Here is a 22646-nt window from a genome sequence, read left to right as displayed (position 1 = left end):
GAGGCGCGGTGGGTTCTTAGTCAAAAAGAGAGACAGTCGGGAGAGGGGAGAGGTGAGAAGAGAGGGTTGTAAGCTTAACGTCGGCGGTGCATACGGGAATGAAACTGACAATGGGATGTATTTACCCGAGGAGAGGAATTGGCGCTTTAATCAAACGCGGATGCGCGGATGAAATAGCGTTGCTCAAGCGTCCCGGTGAAAAGATACCAATATGCGAGCGGTTAAGGGTGATCGAGAGGGGGGCGGGGGGACACGAGAGGGAGGTAAACAATCGTTTCCAGGCGAATTTTGATTAAATCTTCCAGCGAGCGCGGGGGAGGGGGAGGAGAAGAAAAAATTGGAAGCAAACAATTGCTCGCTCATTGAAACACACAAACCGGAACACGACGCGACTAAGCCCCCGCGAAGATGGGCCCTTTTTTCCTTTCGCCGGGGAAAGGGAAAAATTCCGAGTCGATGATTGAGGAATTAATTCGCTTGTATTTGCCCTTTAAAAAGGTTTTCAGCTCCTGCAAATAGCGGCGCACTAATATTCTAAAATATATTGTTGCCGTCCTTTTACGATCGGCGATGTCTCGGTAACGGAGGATGGTATTTCGCTTTTTCCGAGTGCATGCCTTGAGAGCCTTTTAGAGCGCCCACGATAATTTGTTGGGGGAGGCGCCGACCGCAATGAAAGAAAAAAGGAGCGGGGATTAAAGATAACAAAGCAGGATACTTCACGGTGAATTTGTCGGTGAAAACTTGTAGTTGTTGAAAGAGTAAAAACGAACTTTAGACAGGATATTGTTGCCATAATGTGCCAAAAATGTGCCCGAATATTGTCACCCTCCGGCCAAAGTATCACAAGCGCCATGCGACGTTCAAACATTTCCGCCGCCATTTTACATTTTTACGAAGAAATTGTTGGTTGAATCTGTTAGAAAATTTCATTGAATTTTATCGGCGGCGCATAGAAAATTCAGTGAAATTTTCAGACAGCTCCGTTGAACAATTTCTCTATAAAAAAATAAAAAGGCGGCTGAAATATATAATCGTCGCATGCCGCTTGTGATAATTTGGCCTGGGGGTGAGAACTGAAACTGTTCAGAATAGACCGATTTGAGAATGAATGGAACCAAGCCACATCGCTTGTTGTCAAATTAAATTGGGCAATTTAATATTTTACATAAAAATGGTTGTGCGGATTTGTGAGCGAATTTCAGTGAATTTTCTGCACAGTATGGAGCAAATCCCTCAACATTTTCAAAGGAATCCGCTCAAACGTTTTCTTGAACAAAATTAAATTGCCCGTTTTTGGCGAGAGCTGTTGAAGCTTGGTTCCTTTCTGCTAAACGCGGTCCACACAAGGAGAAATACTAAACAATGAGAACTTGGACTTTACAAACTGTGTAGGAAGGACACAATAAGAACTTAATAAAATGGGGTCAGCCAACGACACATATAAGATCGTTCTCACGTAAAAAAAAATACTCTACTTGATGAGAACACGTTTGATCCGGTGAGGAGCAGCGCGGAGTGGGTGAAAATAAAAATTATGTCCTTGTTTCGCGACCTGGAGCTCCCGTCGAACATAATCAGTGGCGTGGCGTGAATTGCGATTATCGATTGTTCTGCCATTTAAATCTATGGTAAAGAATCGATTATCAAGGTGTTCGCTGCGAACACCCTGTTTATCGATCCTCTTCCATAGGTTTATATGGCATAACAATCGATATATCGCAATTCACGCCACGCCACTGAACATAATCATTTTCATCGATTCGATGCAAGGAAGGAAGATCATCCACGGGTGAAAAGTAATCCTCAGCGCGGAATATCCATAACCGAGCGAATACATACGAAGCAGGTATCTAATTGAAAAGAGTCGTTGCTCGGATTTATGAGTTTATCAAACAATGAAACAGTCGTAACGCTGCGATCCCACCATGCGGATGATGATGGCTGGAACGAGGGGGGCTGGGAAGGGGGGCGCCGGGAATCTTGGGATCCGAACCACCGAGCTTTGGGGGCCTCCAAGCCCCCCGCTGATATCGATTTGTCAGAGATAAACAAACAGTCATAAAGCGAAATTATGTATGCGATTTTCTTTAGGTTTTTACGGCGCTCTTGTCAATTGTGCGTTTCATTTTATGAGCGATATCAAATTTTATACGCGGCAACGGGAACAACGTCCGAGCGCTTTCGCGCTGACGCCGTTTTTCACGAAGAAACCTTAAATATTAATTAAAAAGAAGGAAAGCGAAGAGGAAAGCGTCGTTCTGCGATTTCTGCGTTTCCCAGGCGTTGAAAATTGATTTAAACAATTCAAATTTTTACAAGAATAAGATTGTTCAATGTCCATCCAAAAATTCGCCAATTTTCGGTTGTAATCGAGAACCCGTTATGAGAGCTCGACAGTTTCTCAATAAGAGTAAAATTCGTGAGTAGGAATTTTGCAACGTTGACATGTAGTTACTTCCTTGCGTCGGAATGACGATGAGTTACCTGTATGAGGGGCTGAGAGAGGATAGCCTCCAATAACCTTTCCAGGAGAAGCGAAAGGAGTCAGTGAAAGTCACATTAGGGACCGTGTCAAAGTCGTATCCGCGATAGTTTCTTTCTAATCAGTTTCTACCCTCAGAAAGACCCATTTTCGTACTAACTACTAAACCGGGATTTTGATCGGCCAATATCGAGCTATCAAAATACTAATTGCCTATGGGTGTTTCACATTCAACAAGCGCTTGTAATTTGCAAGTAAATCTGGGCCTTAAAACGTGAGTTTATCGAGTCAGTTCGGAATGCCGATCAAGCCTTTGAGACAGCTTCAACGACGGTCCCGAGTATATTTCTGGAGTTTCCACAACTACTTCATTTTCCGATTTCTTTTTTTGTTTCTCCTGGACTCCAAAATGTCCACGACCCCCAACTATTACAAACATTCCTTGACGTTTGATTACAACATCCACTTTGATTGCTTTCTTTTAATTACGCTGAGTTTTGCTAGACATCGAACGAAATTTTCACTTTCAGTGATTCCAATCATGGAAAAAGGTAATCGGAAGTTGTTTGCGCTCCCTCAAATGGCAACGGCAGAGGTTGCTGAACAGACTCGCTATGCTTGGAAATTCCATGACTTTTCCTATGATTTCCCTGAATTTCCAGGTCACCGAGTGTTCCCTGGTTTTACATGACTTTCCGAGATCTCTGAAGCCAGAGACCCTCACTCCTTATTGGATAGTTCACAAAGAATATGCTGCCTTTGAGCATGTATACTATGAAACACGTGACGCTGTAAGGCGAATGAAGAAACAAAAGGAGCGAATAAAAAATTCGGACTTACCTAAATTTTCAACTTCACATGGGAGGACAAGCACGTCGCCAATGACAACTCTGAACGTTTGTCCTGTCGTCGTAAATGATGGTGCTTGCGTCACGATATTTGATTCATATGAATTTACACCTGGGAACAAACGTAAAGAACAAAATTAGAATACGATATTCATCTCAGAAATTGTTTTTTGGTTCATTTTATGAGGATCAGAATTTATGTTTTCTGTAAAAGGATACAAACGAGGGGCTTAGAAGGCAAGGCGCATAATGCAGTTTTTGCTATTTCAATAAAAATGTGTTCGAAGTTTCAAAATTACATGGAACCTTATGACGGAAAGGCAGATTAAACTCACTTTAAGATGCTTTAAAGTTGGATTTTAGTTGTGAATTTTTTTACAGAACATACTTTCAAACTAATTTTAGTTGAGTTCACGAATATCTCATTTTTTTCAAAAACAGCACTTATACGCCTTGTCCTCCAAACCCCTTAATCCAGGTTTGTGACAGGCGAAGAACCCACCGCTTCATAGGGAAGCCTAAAGCTGACAGAACTTGAAATAAGATGAATCGGTCCACCCTTAACAAGGATTGCAGATTCAAAAGCCATAAATGAAAGATTGTACCAACTCTGATTGTACAACTGATTGATGTTTTCTTGGGATTACATTGACTTAGTCTTTGGGTCGAAAATTTGCAACCTCGTTAAAATTCAGGCGCAAAACCACGACACCCAGCCGCGATCCGTTTATCTCGCTCGGAAGGTGGCAAGAGAGGAAAAAAAAGAAACCCTCGCATTGGATATTCACAGGATGTAAATCGTGATTGAACGATCTGATGGGAAAACGTAAAGATACCGGGACGTCGAAACAACTGCACTGATGCAAAGCCCCTTGTCTGAGCGCAGCCCGCTGGACGCGCGGTGCAGTAGCGGGTCGGAGCTTTCAAAAATCTCCAGGGAATCAAAAAGCAGGCCAATCAAACGTAGAATACCTTCGTCTGAATCGCCGCGCTGATGCCCAACTTCTCAAATTTCAATCTAGATTTTGATATCTCGATACGAAGAGAGTTTCATCAAAGCAGCCATGCACTGAAAAATATAGTCCTATTCATAGGGCTCCTGCACTTTCTTGGTTGCGGCTAACGACGTTTCCGTTTTAAGGACAGAGAACTCAAATCAGTGTTGCAGACCGTAGCTCTGTTTTCACGGCAGAAAAGTTCCGTAAGTATAACAAGGAAAGTGCAGAACCCCTGTGAGCAGAAGGCTCTGCACGGAGAAAAAAAACTTCGTGCGTCGGACCCGAAGTTGAGGTCATATGGATCTCTGAAGTTTTCGGATCACGTATCTGAAAACTCGATGTCCAGCTACCGAAGTTCGGGTCAGACATCTGAAGTACTTCGATATATACCGAAGGGTTCGGGTCACACATCTGAAGTACTCCGGTGAATACAGAATTGCCTCGATGTCTGACCCGAACTTCGGCAGCTCGACCTCAAGTTTTCGGATGCGTGATCAGAAAACTTCAGGGATCCATAATTATGACCTCAACTTCGGGTCCCATGCACGAGGTTTTTTTCTCCATGTGCCATTAGCACCGACTACATTAGCATAACATAAATTTAACCTCCAGGTCTAATGGATTTTTAAATAGTTGGCCATACTGCTGTTATTCTAGTTTTCAATTTTTTGTTCTTGCAGACTTCCATTTCGAATTGGGTCTTTCAACAAAACAGCGATTTTTTCTCCCGCTTTGGCAGCAATGAATCCGTTAAGTCGATCTCAATTCGTAAATAGAGATGGAATTCCCAAACCAGCGATACTTAGGGTTCCCTTATCACGTTAAGTCGAGGGATGCAAATTTGGTGGAGCACTTTGACACCCTAACAGCGGTGATCTCGGACGGTAAACAGCGCTGCGCCGTCCTCCAGAATTTCCTCGTCAATTTGACCGTGCGCAAAATGAAATGATGCGTTGAGCCGCGGCTGAGGAAAACGGGAAATCCTACTTATCAACCTGGAAATGAGGAGGCGTCGAGGGGAGGTAAAGACGGTACCGAAAATTGAAGTCGGAAGATATCCGTGCCACATTGAACTCAACCCTCGCCGAATGTGTTGTAAGGAAGCTGACCATGATACGATGGTCGCACAAGGGTTTTGATGATACGTCCACATCTCTTCAGAATCCTACTCTAGCGATATTGATATTGTTCTGTCCGAAAACGAAGGTTCTTCGTCCACTTGTCGGCCGATTTACGGCCAGGATGGATGCTGGAGCCCGCTCATCACCTCCTCAATCCGTGACGTAAATGAGTTCGCATCCATATTGCCATTTTCACCTGTCCTATGGATGGCGGCTCCAGGCCCTATCCCATCGGATGTCTTAACCTTTCGACGGCTGCTCATACTTCCTTACGATACGACAGGACGAGATCAACTTCATTGCCTCGCTCCTCGCTTTCCAATCTGACGAACCCTTCGATTCTTCCATGTGTGTATGCAGATTTCCCGCCATGCTCCCCCCCCCCCCCCCTACTTGCCTTGTTCCCTCAATCTTCCGTTCAATGTGGGCTGGTATTACCGGCTCCCATCTAAAGGGGTTTTCTTTGTTATGTTTTAGGGGTTTTTTTTTGTCTTTTCTAGCGCGGTGATTCCACAGTGCTAGCGAGAAAGATTTGATAACTAATGGATCGAATGAAAATTTCTGAATTTTGAGGATTATTCTTTTAAAAAATCTCTGAAATTTCTATCACACTGTAATGAGTTGGATATCGATGTAAAACACAATTTTACGCGGCAATATTTTTGAATACTCGGAAAGATACGTCCTAAGGGAGTATCTCGAATCTCCAGGAGATCAAAAAACAGAAAAGGTAAACATTTACAAAGAGCTATCAAATCTTTTCGTTTTTACAATATTCCCTCATGTCAACTTTCTAGCCGGAGGTATTTCAAAATCTTCCCGAATGAAATTCTAATTTAATGATTAATGGACTATACACAGAGACGTAATTTTCAGAGATACTATAAAGGATGTCTTCAAATCTAGAAATTACTGATTCATAGATTGATTATTGAATAGTTTATGCAAATACTATACATACACTTAAATTCTGGGGAAAATGTCACAAATAAAAGAAGTGATGACACTAATGAAGAAACTAGGAGAAATTTGACACATTTTAGAGCCGTATAATAACCAGCCTGAGAGTAAAAGATGTTAAAAAATAAAATGATATATTTGCTGCGGGATACGCGATAAATAATATAAAAAGAGAGCAGTTAATTATGAAATCGAATTCCGGGAAGTGCAAATCTATTGTGCTTCCCGGAAGTCCATCACGAAATGACGATACGCAGGTTTCCGCTCTTAATTCTCCGAGACGTATTCATCATCACTTGGGCTCGACTACTCCATCGGCATCCCTCGCGTCTCGGAGGAATTTTCAATTAAGGAGGAAACGCGGATTAAAAATTGCGGAAGAAGATAAGATGAGCAACAGTGAAAACAAACAAAGGAAATCAAAAAGAATTTCATCAGCGTTGCGAATCTCCCGGAGCCGAGGAAACTTAATTAAACAATTAAAAACACCGACAGGGGAGGGGGAAAAAATTGCGGAGCAGATAAAACGCGATGGCTGAACTATTAGATGCGGAAGGGAAGAGCGAGGAGGGGGTGGGGGACGAGGTTGCCAAATTGTGCAATATACGCTGAAAAAAACTTCTCGGCGTTTTTACCAAGGTCCGTTCGTACCTTTACCATCTCACTTTTCTTTACCAATTATTGGTAATTTTATCAAGAGAGACTGGTAAGCTTACCTAAAAACCGGTATTTTTACTGTTTTTTTTTTCAGGTAAGAATACCACTTTTATTGATAATCAATTCCCGGTAACTTTACCATTTATCTCGGTAATTCTACCACAATCAATAAAACATATTGGCGTTTTTACCAAGGTCCACTAAAATTACCGAGAAAGTTCAATAATTTGACCGATATTTCTTGGTAAAATCACCAATTCCATAAATGCTAATTTTACCACGAAAAAACTGGGGTCAAATGGAACCCTGAATTCTTGGTAATTTTACCCGTTTCTTAGTAAATACACCGAGATTTCTTTTTTCGGTGTATTGTGTATGTTTTACATGGGTTCAAATGGGGGAAAGTGCTGATTTTCCGGCACAATCTGGCAACTCTGGGAGGGGGAGGGAGGGGGCGGGAGCGAGAAATTGAAAGTTAGGAGTTTTCGCGGAAATGGGCGGGAGATAAGACGGGGAGAAAAATCAAGGGAGCCGCGATAAAAGCTGGAATGAGCGCGGAGCAAATCGACGGAGACTCTCCCTCGGATAAAAGATCTTGTCAATTTTGTCACCGACTCACTTTGTTCAACGTTGTAATGGCGTAAGATGCACCGCCTCGAGCTGCAGCGGAACGCGGGCGTCGCGACGCGCCGCGCCCCGCGCTTTTCTCAAAGCGCTCCGTTACATTGTCTGCCTGCCGGGCTCGGCGCTACAAAGAGGCAAGTTTACAACTTTCAAAGGTGCAAAATTACATCCTAAGTGTTCGAAGGCGGGAAAATATTTACAGTTTGAGACGGGACCTAATCCGCCCGCGAGTCACGTCAGCCTTTGAGACGGAATCCGCGGGTGTATCCGAATTTGCGCCGGGCGGCCGGGGTGCATGCTGCCGTCGTAGCGAAGAGTAAGTAAGTGCAAGCTGGGATGAACCTCGAGACGCGTAAAAGCGTGTGCTAATCATGGCTCATACAGAAATGCGCTTACTGCTCTCTTCCCTATCACGGCAGATCTGGGGTGCATGCTGCCGTCATAGCGAAGAGAGCAGTAAGTGGAAGCTGGGATGAACCTCGAGACGCATAAAAGCGTGTGCTAATCGTGGCTCATACGGAAAATCACGTACTGCTCTCTTCGCTATCACGGCAGATGACTCCTCGCCAGTGATGCTTCCACTGTTATTGAAACCCGAAAGGAAACGTCCTCAAAGCGGTTTTGCAACAGTTCGATCGTGTTTGTTTTTTGACGAATCAACTAAGCATGGACGTGCGTCTATCGGGCACTGGAAAAAAAAACACATTGGATCTTGAGTCCAGACTCTAGAAAACATTGACGAGAAAAAATACTCTTGATTCAATCAGATTTAAGCTTTAATCAAAAGGAAAGAGTTTAAGAGTCCGGACTGTAGATCCAATGTGTTTTTTACCAGTGGAGTTGTTTTTTTTTTTTTTTTTTTAAAAAAATGCAAAGATACCGAAAACGAAAACACCAAACTCCGATTCGCTCAGTTAGTTAGATAGTTAATTAAATTAGAGACGTCCAGCATCTCTGGCTATTATTGATTATCTCGATCGATATTCGATACCATGGTTACCATGGTATCATGGTGGATAGCAAGGTTATTCGTGTCTTTTCCTCACACTTGGTTTTAATTTTTTTTTAAAACCGGATTTTTTTCTTCTTTTTTTGATACAACAACTCTTCAATTTTTTCCGTTTACTTTGTTCCCCTTTCCAACTTTTCCCGTGTTTATTGTAATACGTTTCTTCTTCAGGACGGGACTTGAAAGAAAAAAAAATGACTCCTTTAAAAAATGTCAGAAAATTGCGTCATCTAACATGTGTCGCTGTATAAACTCTTGATTATTTTTAAATAAGAACAAGATTAATGGCAGAGTGCAAAGGAAAAGGGAAAAGAGCGCAAAAATAGGCAACAAAATTGAACTTTATACAAAATGTTTCCTGTATTCATCTTGCGATGGCCAATGGTCATGCAGACTCTAAAAAAAAGGTTCGTTGTAAGAGGATCCCTGACAGGTGGTGAAAAGTTGGTTAAAATTCTGTTTGAGTTAATTACTCTCTCTTTGAGGAAGGATTGAAAGGGGTCACGGGGGGTGGGAGGGGGGTTGTTTACTATGAATCGAGAAGGCTTTTAAAACGTTGAAGTTGTGGTTGCATTAAATGACCCATTGCATGAGTGCCGTTATGGAAATGATTGAAACGCATTGCGGGCAACTCATTACGTGGAATTAAAAAGGGTTGAAAGGTTCACGGGAGAAACACGAGGCCCGAAGCAGGATTAAGGGGCGCAAATATCAATACGAGCGGGCGGAACCATCTTCCGACGAAGTTGGTCCGACTCGGAACTTCCCGCTCGCATTAAAAATTAGCCCCCGACCCCTCGCGAATAAATTGACTCCGAATTCGGGGGATGGAACACAGTTAATACGCTCGCCGCCGAGTCGGATACCTATACGTTCCGTAAGCGTATGGAATATTCGCTTCGTAAAGTTTCGAAAATATGGGAAAGTTTTCGCGGGGAGCCAAGTATTTTAATATTAATCCTTACATTATTCGTGCTTTACTTGAATTCGGATTTTGTCGAGGAGCCCGTCCGAAGTGCTCCCTCGACCGACAACCCCCCCCCCCAACCCCCACCCCTAAATTCCCCACCCAACCCCCTTTTTCGAACGTCCCCGGATCCTCCTTGCCCGATGCGGAGCTTTCTGGGGGGTGGAAAAATTGGAAACTCCGACGCACTCCCGCCGCCGCACACATGAGCTCTTAATAAAGCTTACGTTTAGGGTAAGTTTTTGATGTTAACCTGGCGGAAAGTTATACATTTTATTACGGGAAACTTGTTAATCAACCTCTGGTGGCTGTTCCGCCGCGGCATCCTGAAACGTGCGGTTTCAGCGGGAACGTGCGAATTACCGAAACGCGTCCATTCAGAATTTCAGACCGAGCGGGATCGCGGCGAGGAAGAGTGCTAAGTTTTATGCGGGGTGTTTCCCGGGTCGCAATTTGAATGCTTCGCCTCCGCCACTCTAATCGATTGGGGCTCGTATTTAGTCGCTCCTTAAACAGCTTCTTCCTTCGGGAAGACCTCGTTTGCACGGTGGGAAAAAGTCAGTGCCCCCATTTTCCGAAACTAAGTCCGAATTCCGGAACTTTTAAGATTCTCCTAAATTTTCCCCGGAACTTTTGAAATTTCCAAAATGTTCCGGATCTTTTGCATTTTCCGGGACTTTTGAAAAAATCTAAAAGGGATCCCGGAACTTTTGACAGTCATGAAGGGAGAGAAATTGGAACAAAAAAGTTCCGAATCCTGGAACTTTTGATGGGCACGAAGTGGGAGCACTGGAAAAAGTTCCCGACTTCTTGAACTGATATGAAAGTTAGAACACAAAAAACATATGAAAGTTTCCCGACTTTTTGAACTGATATGAGAGTTAGAACACAAAAAAAACATAAAAGTCCGACTTTTTGAACTAATATGAAAGTCAAAACACAAGTAACTTAAATGTGAAGTTAATATTTTTTGGTTAGTTATATTTTGGGTTACATTGACCGAATCTTCAGGTTGAGATTTTGCAATGTCCTTAAAAATTAGACGCTAAGAAGATCCTTGCGACGGATTCAAACGATCAGAAGCCACTACACGATACTATACTACACTACATTTGACATGACGGTACAAAGAAAACACATTTGAGCTTTCGCAAATATTAGGGTATGTCCGAGCCTATCTCAATATATATATATATTTGTTTTAAACTAAATAATCGGGGAATATTTGTTCCATACTATTGAATGACTGTAGTTAGAGGCATGCAAATAAGTACGTATTTAACAAAAAAATAAAAGAAAATGATAAATGAATAAAAAAGCTGAAAGAACTAGGTATACTCGCATGTTCCCGCTCAAAACAAACTACTCTACTATTAACAGCACCCTGAGGAGTACTTCGAATTAATTAGAAAATCTGTGTGCGCGCAACTGAATAATAATCTACTAAAAAAGACTCCCATTTGGTGTTGCCGGTGCACACGAAACTTGTCAAAATCTGATATTCAAGTAAGTTTGTGGTATTATAATAGCTCGTTGTTCGCTTTGACAACCGACTCGTTCGATGCGACCGAACTAATCGAATCTCAGCCGATAAAATTAAAGAGGACCCTTCTACGTGATGCATCAAGAAAGGTAGCTAATGGTGCCATTATTCAAAATTTATTTTGAAGAACCTGCGTGTGATATTCCTTAGTTACACAGATGCCTTCAACAACCGGACTGCCAAACGAGGACTGGACTTCGCCTACTGTCCTCTCCCAGCCAATTCGAATCGAAGATAACGTTGCCCCTTTGGTCTAAATTTTGAGATGCCCTGGTCAACTGCGTCCGAATGAAATCATTAGCTATCCTCGATGCAAATTGTCTTCATGGATGCAACGTTGAGAGAAAAAAAGGTCGGTTCTATGGGCTGTACGATTCGGCTTATGTGACGGTACTTTCGGTTCTGGAACCGTATGCTCGATTCATGCAAAAGAAGTTTATTTGAGGGGCTTGGAGGACAAGTCACATAAATGCAGTTTTTGCTATTCTCAGAAAAAGGTGTTGGAAGTTTCGAAATTACATGGATCCTTATGGCGGTAAGACAGTTCAAACTTACTTTTTAATATTTCAAAATTTGAATTTGGGAGCAAATTTTTACAGAATATGCATTCCCGAGAAAAAATGGATCGTTCCAGCTCATTCAGGATCATTCAATTTTCAATGATCCTGAATGAGTTTGAATGATTCTTCAATGAGCTTGAATGATCCCGAATGAGCTTGAGTGCGCTGGCTCATTGGATCGTTCAACTTGAATGTGCATCGGGTCATTCACCCAATGTGCTTGAATGCGCTGGCTCATTCGATCATTCAACATGGATGCACTAACTCGTTGGATCGTTCAACTTGTATAATCAGGATCATTCAATTTGAATGATTCAATTTATCAGCTTATTCAAACTCATTGGGCCAATGATCACGCTTATCGTAACTGAATCATCGAGAGCATTGAAATTGAACGACCCAACATGCTGGCTCATTCAAGCTTATTAAATCAACGATCAAGATTATTGAAGTTGAATAAGCCACCAGAATGATATGGATGATATGATCAGCAGATTCGGATATTCAAGTATCGGTCTGATGAGAATCTATCATAAAGAAATTGTAAAAAGTATAGAAGCAAAAGTACGTGGGTATCCATACTCACTTTGCAGTTTTTCTTCAACAGAAAAATGAAAGGGGAAAAAAAAACAAAAAAAAAAAAAAACATATGATGATAGAAAAAGTTAAAAAAACACAGGCTAACCAGAAGTTTAATCCAATTCCTTTTGAAGTAAGCTCATCCTCCGCCCTATTACAGTAATAGCGTGAATGTACCTTTAATAAAAGTAGTTTGAAGGTGAAAATTTTTGCTACAAACCATCTCCCCCACGCTGTCAAGAATTCAAACCACAAAACAGTCATGATGGGAGAGGCTCGTAGCTTTGCCGCCGAGTTGTAAAGCTGCTCTGCTCTGGCTCTGCCGTGCCAAGGAAGAACGTCGTATGAGCCTTCAGACGTTGCCAAATTTCCTCCCATAAAAACCAAATTTACTGGGAAATTGCGGATGTTACTTTCTGAAATTTTCAGATAATTTTGTACTTAATTTAATCCAAAATATCTGAACTTTTCAAGGAAAAATATACAAGAATGTTTTCAAAAATACATGTTTTATCAAGGGAAATTTGGCAACTCTCAAATATTCATACGGCGTTCTTCCTTAGCACGGCAGTGCTGCGGGGATACTTCTCATTGACTACTGAAAAAGTTAACTAAAAGGAAACATGTTAAATTAACAGCATAACCAGAAAAATGTTGAATTGAAGAATGAACCGCGCGTTTAGAATTACACGAGCAATGTCGCCGTTACTTTGATTTTAAAGAAAGAAAGCAGCAAAAATTACATTGGGATACAAGGATATGTAATTGATTTTGTCTTTGAAATAATTAAATTACCTTAGATTGTGCTTTGAATTGAAACAAGGCCGAACGTACTTACAATTTTGTGCTCGAGTGTTCGTTCTAATGAAGTGTCATCAATGGAGAAAATTTTATCGGAATAAAATTGTGTCTTCGGAACACAAAGCAGTGCATTTGATGGCTGGAACACGACTCACAAGTATAAGGTAAGTTCATACTTATAACTTGTTAAACAGTCTAGGGAAATAACAAGAGATAGAATTCAAAGCAGTATAGAAGAGAAATCACAGAGCTGAGGATTTTAATTATCGAGAAAAGAAGGGTTTCCCTCACACTATTTTTTCCGGTAAATTCGTTAGTCTTATGACAATAAAAAAAATGAGCCTTACATGATAATATAAAAAATAGAGACAAGAAAGTGACGTAATCGTAGCAACCCTTAAGACAGGAGGATGGAAGAATATTTAAGCAATGTGGCAACGCCGTTACTTCCCCGCCTCCCGCCACTGGCCACTCTGCAGTTTGCTGCGTGAGGAAAACAAAGGAAGGGGGGCAGGACATTACCTACAACGGCATTACCTCCAAAAATCCAACATGGTCGAGCGAGAGATCGAAACTTTGGCAATGTGCCCAAATCGATCGGTCGAGGTTTCGAGATGTAAGGCTATCTCGAATTTTACGATGTTGCCAAACCAAAAAGTAAGCATGAGATTTCTTTATAGGTGTTTCTCACTTTCTACCACTGTCGATGGTCTGTGTCTGTGAGATTGTGCGAGTTGTGAGATAATCTGATAATCGCTCTCGAAACATGAGCATGAGCGTGAATTAAGAGTTAGAGGTTAGAATCCATTAAGTGAAATTGGTAGAAATGTATGTATTAAAAGGCATTGAATCACAGGATCAATTAGTTTCTCGTAGACTTTTCCCCTAATACTCGTGGATCGGGAGACTTGTAATTTAAGGAGTATGGGTGATGTGATTAGATTCGTGAAAAAGTGTAACCGCATTGCTTGCTTTTAACTAGCGCTTATGGTTTTGATGCAATGATTGTCATCAGTTAGTTTCCTCTACTACACGACCGCACCCTTATGAAGGCAGATGATGAATAAAAGTGGTTACTTCAGTTGTTAAGTACTCTTTCTCTAAATTTTATGTTTTGGCATCTCCGCTCCGAAATCACAAGGCTGCCGTGTTCCCTAGCTATGCAGATCGCTTGCTAAGTCTGCCCCCTGTGGAAAGTCTAATCATACCTAAGTTCTCTCCGGTTGGAATTTCTCTACTTCAATGTACGCAAAATAATATTTTGCAGCTGAAGAACACAGCATCTCTCTTGCGGCTATGAAACAATCCAGTTTTCTCTCTGAGCTAATAGATTTCATGATGTGCTTGACTTGACTGTAGCTTGATCAGTTACCTAGTTCATCCAGGATGTCACCATGCTCTTCCACAACTCTTGTTGTTTAAACAATTAATGGGCTCCATTAATTAATGTTCGACAATGTTGTGGAAAAGCACGTCGATAGTCCGTCCAAGCATCGAAGGAGAAGTACATTTGTATGAAGGTTTGTCAAGTCTGGCTTAAAGTAAGTCATGTACCAGCCTTCCACCTATCAGCACATCTTAGAACGCCAGTTTTCTGACAAATAGACCAATTCTGCATTGTCAGACAATGATCTACCTTTTTCAGAATCCTTTCAGATGTTCCAGTAAAGTAAACTGTAAACATCAAGTAAACATAACCTCACTTTCTTCTTTTACTTTTACACAGAGATAGAAGAGATAGCAGCATAGAGTAAGAGTAGTTAGAGGTAAACTCTCCCGTATAGAACCCCTAAGAACTATACCATCATTGCAGCCTGATTAGAGGTTTTTTTGAAAGTTGATTTCTTACATACGGAAAAAAATCAGCGATTCTCGTAAAATTTGGGGGGAAAAAAAATAGGAATAGTTGGTTAATAAATTAGGTATCGCTCGGCATATATAAGAGCTCCGCCGAGTGACGGAAAATTTTAAGGGGGATATTGTGGCAATTTCACGTAAAACTTATGAAACTTATGCGAATGAATGAGGCTGCTTATGAACCAACAAAAAAAAAATGAAAATTCAATTTTGAATTTTTTATGAGATAAACTTCGTTGGAAAAAAAACATTGTTAGTTGAACTTGCAAATCGTCGGCGTGATTTGTTACAGGCTGCGGAACCAACCCGTAAAAAGTACCTAAGTTTAAATGCATGGGAATATCCACCGAAAAAATTAAATTGCTCATTTAACAGTTTTGTACTTACAAACTGTCCGACTTGTTCCAAATGAGGAGCTTGGAGGACAAGGCGCATAAATGCAGTTTTTGAAAAAATTAAGATATTAATGATATTAAGTAAAATTAGTCTTAATGCATATTCTGTGGAAAATTCGTTCCAAATTTCCAATTTTAAAGCATCAAAGAGTCAGTTTGAGCTTTCTCTCCGCCATGGATCCATGTAATTTCGAAACTTTAAACACGCATTTCTCGGAATAGCAAAAACTGCACTTATGTGCCCCTCAAATGTCCTTTTCAATAAGGGAAAGCTAATTGAGCTACCACAAAATTGTTGAATCAGCAATTTCATTTTCTTCCGTGCATTTCAAATTTGATACTTCATGTGAATTTTTAAGACGAACGCCGCTCGTTCGCCTCAAAAAAAGTGAGTGTGGGTGGGTGCTTAGGGGAGCTATAAAATACCTTAATTTTGAAATTCAGATTTTTTTCACTCTTTCTCATCTTCATAACCCTGTGACATACGTCTGCACTACTCAAAAAAGAAGAAGAAAAAAAAACGTAACGTTTTGTATGATCCCCTTCCTCGAATTAGTATTCTGTAAGTAATGAATTTTGAATGAAATTTCGTAATAGTCGGCCTCCTAAGCTGCCGTGCTAAGGAAAAACGCCGTATGAACATTCAAGGGTTGCCAAATTTCCTTCGATACAATGTTAATTTTTGAGGAAATTCATGAATATTTTCCCTTGAAATTTTCAGGACTTTTCGGTGGAATTACGATTAAAATTATCTGAAAAAGTGGAGGGAAAATATTCATGAGTTTACCAGGAAATTCGTGTTTTTCAAAGGGAATGTGGCAACGCTTAAAGTTTCATACGGCGTTTTTCCTTAGCACGGCAGTATGGTGTAATGGTTGTAGCGCCAGCTCGATGATCGGGAGGTCCCGGGTACGATTCCCGGCCAGACGACCCGAGTTTGATAGTCTCAAACAATGGTTGCCTGGGACTGGTTGAGGGGTTGGAGGGGGACGGGAATAAAGGGCAAGGATTGGCCCTTGTGCACTATTTGAAGTGGTAAAAAAAAAAAAAAAAAAAAAAATAGTGTATCTTTCCTTCGGAAAATACACTAAAAACTCATGAAATTTAACATCTCTGCGACCAACGCCGAAAACCGCAGGGGGACCGGGGACGCAACGTCACCGTTTTTTACCGGCTGATGAGAGCAGAGACCAGGGGAATATATTTTGCTGTCGACGGACTGATCGACCAACAGCCACAATCTCGGCATTTCCATCCGATCATCCATGTTCCGTAGTATCATTGAACATCTATTAAGAGAGTCCAAATGTCGCTTAAGAGATACTTCATTTCATTGATATCCTTCATAAATGGGCTGGGCCGTTATCGGTCCGAGAAAATCAAACTAAGATCAACAAAGCAACACACACAAGAAAAGCAACACAGTTCAGGGTCGTTTCGGCAGAGTTATGTGGACTAAAGGGGTCAGTCGAGAAAGCTATTTGTTTTGAACAATGTATCGCCTTCAATTTTCATTGCGATCAATCCACCGTACAACTGGCTTGTTGAGAAGAACGGGCATTTGCTGATAGGTATCGCGCCTTCATTTCGTTTAACAGGCAACACATCATACACTACAGACTGGCAACATTGTATGAGTTTCAGCGCTCTCTGTCGGCATCTGGCCGCAACCCCTCTTGGGTCACATTGCCACAATCGATTCGATATATCGCAGGGGAGTCTTGTGGAGGTAATGCCGTTGGAGGTAATGCAGTATTCCCCAAAGGAAGATGCCGTTGAGCAAGGGAAGATTTGGAAATTCCACCCCAAACCTACGCGGCCGAGGGCTCGCGTTGGTCTGATCTGATCAGTCTAGGACTACGATTAGTCTTACTGCCTGCGTATCATTAGCGTGTCGCCGCTCAGATTTTTCTTCTGTGTTGCTTTAAATTTTCTCGTTTTTTCCCTAGACCGTTTAACAAATTATCAGTATGATCTTACCTTATACCTGTGAGTTGTGCTCCAGCCATCAAATGCACTGCTTTGTGTTCTGAAGATACATTTTTACTCCAATAATATGGTCTCCATCGTTGACACTTCATTTGAACAAACACTCAAGCACAAAATTGTAAGTACCTATTGGCTTGTTTCAATTCAAAGCACAATCTAAGTAATTTAATTATTTCAAAGACAAAATCAATTACATATCCTTGTATCCCTATGTAATTTTTGCTGCTTTCTTTCTTTTAAATCAGAGTAACAGCGATGTCACTCATGCAATTCTAAACGCGCGGTTCATTCTTCAATTCAACATTTGTCTGGTTATGCTGTTAATTTAATATGTTTCTTTTTAGTTAAATTTTTCAGTTGTTGATGGAAAGTATCCCCGCGGCAGCTTTGCAACTCGGCGGCAAAGCTACGAGCCTCTCCCATCATGACTGTTTTGTGGTTTGCATTCTTGACAGCGTGGGGGAGATGGTTTGTAGCAAAAATTTTCACCTTCAAACTACTTTTATTAAAGGTACATTCACGCTATTACTGTAATAGGGCGGAGGATGAGCTTACTTCAAGAGGAATTGGACGAAACTTCTGGTGAGCCTGTGTTTTTTTAACTTTTTCTATCATCATATGTTTTTTTTTTCCCCCTTCATTTTTCTGTTGAAGAAAAACTGCAAAGCAGTGAGAATGGATACCCATGTACTTTTGCTTCTATACTGTTTACAATTTTTTATAACAGATTCTCATCAGACCGAGACCTTGACTCATTGGAATTCAACGATCAGGATCATTCAAGCTGGTTTGGATTCAACGAACAGGATCATTCAAGCTCGTTGAAATGCAACGATCAGGATCATTCAAGCTGGTTGGGATTCAACGATCAGGATCATTCAAGCTCGTTGAAATGCAACGATCAGGATCATTCAAGCTGGTTGGGATTCAACGATCAGGATCATTCAAGCTCGTTGAAATTCAATGATCAGGATTATTCAAGCTCGTTGGAATCCAATGATCCGGATCATTCAAGCTCGTTAAAATCCAATGATCAGGATCATTCAAGCTCGTTGGAATCCAATGATCCGGATCATTCAAGCTCGTTGAAATCCAATGATCCGGATCATTCAAGCTCGTTGAAATCCAATGATCCGGATCATTCAAGCTCGTTAAAATCCAATGATCAGGATCATTCAAGCTCGTTGGAATCCAATGATCCGGATCATTCAAGCTCGTTGAAATCCAATGATCCGGACCATTCAAGCTCGTTGAAATCCAATGATCCGGATCATTCAAGCTCATTGAAATCCAATGATCCGGATCATTCAAGCTCATTCGGGCGCATTAAAATTCAATGATCAAGTGAACGATCTGGATCATTCAAATTTGAATGAGCTGACGAAAAACTCATTCAAATTGAATGATCCGGATCGTTCATTTTTCAATGAGCTTGAATGATCCATTTTTTCTCGGGTTAGGATTGGTTTTATTTGCAATCATCAACAGCTCAATTTTTCAAAAACTGTACTTAAGCGCCTTGTTCTCCAAGCTCTTCATTTCTTTTAGGCTCAATGACATGAACCGAGGATATGGTTCTTAGAACCCAGAGCGCGTTTACATGAACCGAATGGTGGGACCTGTATTGAACACCGCTTACTTAAAATTCATAAGAATCCGAATTTTTCAATGCGGTTTTCAAATTAAAAGAAGCGCAACATGCTGCCACCAAACTTGCGGGCACGCCTCCAAAACGCGACTCAGTGCTGATAAACTCACTTTAGCTGAAGGCTTTTGCATTTAGAGAATGGATCGATTCAGCGTTGGTGATGTGCAGTTTTCGAGTATCGATCGTCAGTAGACAGAATTGGACGGGCAAACATGCCTCACGAGGGCACAAAGGATGAAGCGAGAGCAGCGGGCAACGGGAAATACGGGTTTTCCACGAAAGTTTGCTTTTCAATTAGTTTTATTATGCGGAAAAATATGATATTACGCGTGAAGCACGAGGGGGAGGAAGATTAAAGGTGGTCGCGCCGCTTGGAACGACCGGTCAGGGAGTTTGTGAGAGTGCCAAATTTATCTCGGCTCTCAAGAAAAGAGGAGAGAATCGATTTTTCGCTACGCACGGCATTTGAATCTACGCTGGAGACTAAATTATCTCCATAAGTGAAAGCGTACGAACACTGGGTTATTCACTGCTGCATCGGCTTAAGTATCCTGAGCTTCATGGGGTTTTGAGTATCAACCCCAAAAAATGGCAGACGTTGCATGCGTTTTATCTAAAATGACCAAAAATAAGGTTTCATTTACTCGTATGGCATCATGGTAAATTTTACTCGAATTACATACTCGAACCTGTTTACTGAGATCTGAAACCAATTTTGTGAAATACATTCGAGATATTTTTTTCTAGAGTACCCGTATAGGGAGAGTAAGGCCTGGCCATTCCCACAGGAAAACTGCCGCTTTTTTATTGGTCTGCGCGTTTTACGCGGATGTAGTGCTCTTACGGTCATATTTTTAACAAACGCTCCTATTGGTCGATAGGCTTCAGGCAGTTTAAGCCAATCATCTCGCAATAAAATGCACGAGATGTATTGTATACCGTTCGCAGCACTCATTTCCTGGATCAGCTAAATCTATATATTGTTCTCGGTAGATCACGATATTTTCCTAATGCAGAATGTAATCCAATTGAGGAGCTTTCCGGAAAAAGGGCGCATAGAAAAAAATCGCGTTTGAGAAAAATGAATTTTAAATTTCCATTATTACTTTCTGGCCACTGATGGTAACTTACATCGCAGCTTGGACTCCCGATTTCGAACGTCAGTCACAGCCAGTGGCTATAGAGTAATGATGGAAACTTCAAATGCATTTTTCTCCAACGCGATTTTTTGCTATGTGCCCTATTTCCGGAAAGCTCTTCAATTATTGAAGTACAGACGGCTGAAAAATCGTGGTGTATCCGTAAAAAAAGGAGCTAAAATTGTTCACAAATAACCATATCCGTGCGTTCTGGCAACATGCTGTGACAGCGGCGTACGCACCTTCCTTAACCTGAGGCCAGCGTGATTTTCATACCCAGCGATGAGCAACTTTTCATAAGTTTCTCTATTTCCGCCCCCCGCCCTCCGCCATCCTCGGGCCGCTCCCCTCCGTAACAGAGTTTACGTTTTATTTCATTAGGTTCACACACACTCACGTCAAGTAATTTACGCACTCAATTCCCTTTAAATTGTGTCCACGCAACTTTTTTCCCATTAAAGTTCCACGCTCACACCTTCTCCCCTAATTCCTTGCCTCCCCTCGTCGTTTCCGGCCTTCCCCTCCCCTCCGCCGCGCCGCCGCCCCGGTGCGTGAAAGTATGGAATGTAATTTAAGGCTATTACGGGCCTACCCGCGATAATTCCCCTTAGAATCTTTGGCGCACCAAGATCCGATCGGGGGAATTTGAGAGAATGGTTCGTGGGCGCTCAAAGACTTTGGACTCGGGATCGGGCCGATTCAGAAGAAAAGGAATCGACAAGCAGTTACGTAAAATTGGAGCGGTAAACCACAGGACAGATTTTTGTCCCTCGGGCGAGTAAATATGTAACTTCCCGAGGGACAAGGGACCTTAAAACGAAGGACTCAACATCGAGATTCGGGTGATAATGACTGGAGGCGTATTTTACAGGTATTTTATTACTAGAAAGAAGGCCTTTTAACGTGGAAATCGAAGTTTTATTTTGATGGTCTGCAAATTGTAGTTTAAAAAAACGTCTTGGGAAGCAAATAACCTGAAATTTTTTAGGGTTCAAATTGTCTGTTATAAATTTGATTTGACGCCCGAGTTCTTTTTCTAACTTTCCTTTGACTTTATTTGCGGGTTTAAGAATAAAAGAGCATTCAATGTTCTGTTTTGTTTAGAATCAGTAAAATTCGGACCGTCGATGGCTCCACCACAGATTTTTCAACCGTTTTTTTTTTCAGATTGAATTATGTGTACTAGTTTTTGTCCTAAAAACTGAGTATTCCTCGTTATCCGGGTGGAGAAAAGGGGAAATGAAACAAAATTCATTGGAATGACAAGAACTCCTTGTTGGACGGTCTACGCACTTGGTAGTGCAAAGAAAAGAGGACGAAAATTAAATAGCTTGTTCCGAAAGACGTCAAACTCTAATAAAGACTCAAATTAATGAAAGGGTAAAAAAAAAAAAAAAAATCTTAATTCAGGAAAAAACTTTCTTTATGGAAAATGTTTTCGGTGTATATTATTCAGTTACCAAAAGAGATTCCGTAGCTACATATATGAAACTTTTCGAAACTTCAATAGTGCATCATGAACGGCTTTAAACAAGAAAATTGCGAACAATTTTCGGAACAAACAATAATTCGCGTCTACCATTATCTGTAAGAGGGGTGGGAGAAGGGGAACCAAAAGGTGTGTATGATCCATAAAAATTTCTGGCAGTAAGTCAAATTTTCTTCCCGAGTTGGGATATTTTCGAATCGAGTCATCCAAACACGGATGTTTCAACAGTCCTCTCGGAAAAAACAGAGCTTTAATCGAGTTTTCTATATCCTTTTTTCCGTGTCGGACGGACTAATTTGGCAACTACGCCAGTGGCTTCGTGGAAATTGCGTTAAGGAGGGACAGGGGAAGGGTGGCGGGGGAGGGAAAGGGTGTCGGCCGGCCGGTCGTCGGAAAGCAATCGCGTCACGAATTTCCCGAGCTTTTAACATTCAAATAAGAAGTGTCGGCGTGAAGTCAAAGATCGTGACTCAATAACCCGCTCAGATAAGTTGAGCCACTAGAGCCGAAACCTCTAGGCGCGTTTCGAGCCCTCCCCCCCCCCCTTGGTCTGCACGGTCGTCTGGATGGTGGAGCACTCCTTTTAATATGCCGGACGCTGGAGCCGATCCGAGCGGAGAGCCAATCATGCCGGACGCTGGAGCCGATCCGAGCGGAGAGCCAATCAAATCGTTCGCATTCGCTTAATGGACGCGAATCACCGCGGCTCGTGCGACGATACGCCGATTTCATGATGGAATCTACTTGTCACGGGCGCTTACGGAAAGGCGCTCACGGCGAAAAGATAGGTAACACTGAACAAAATTTATCCAAGATGCGTGTCTTAAATTCTTGCAGTGTCTTGTTTCCTTACATTCCCCTGACTTTTCCCTCGGGTTAGGAAACTATTTCCAAAGAAACCCAGAGTTTAATTGGATGAAAACCCAACATTCAATGTCACTTTCTCCCAGATATTTTTATATTTCCATCAGGTTTCA

At 41.6% G+C, this 22646-nt stretch overlaps 1 protein-coding gene across 4 annotated transcripts in view; it reads right to left on the bottom strand.

The window, feature by feature from the left end:
* Positions 1 to 22646, bottom strand: part of LOC109041143 (protein amalgam) — a 641206-nt gene that overhangs the window by 182169 nt on the left and 436391 nt on the right. For 3 of the 4 annotated variants that reach the window (XM_019057352.2, XM_019057350.2, XM_019057351.2), the window contains exon 2: positions 3326 to 3445. The exons of the other annotated variant lie outside the window; for it this stretch is intronic. Coding sequence is in view for 2 of the 3 variants with exons in the window: in XM_019057350.2 (XP_018912895.1) it covers positions 3326 to 3445 (120 nt within the window). In the remaining variant the exon portion in view is untranslated. The remainder of the gene's footprint in view (positions 1 to 3325; positions 3446 to 22646) is intronic. 4 annotated transcript variants of the gene reach the window in all.

The sequence above is a fragment of the Bemisia tabaci genome, chromosome 1, assembly GCF_918797505.1.
Source record: "Bemisia tabaci chromosome 1, PGI_BMITA_v3".
Taxonomy (NCBI): Eukaryota; Metazoa; Arthropoda; class Insecta; order Hemiptera; family Aleyrodidae; genus Bemisia; species Bemisia tabaci.
Note: the sequence above shows the minus strand (reverse complement) of the source record. Positions and strands in the feature narration are given on the sequence as shown.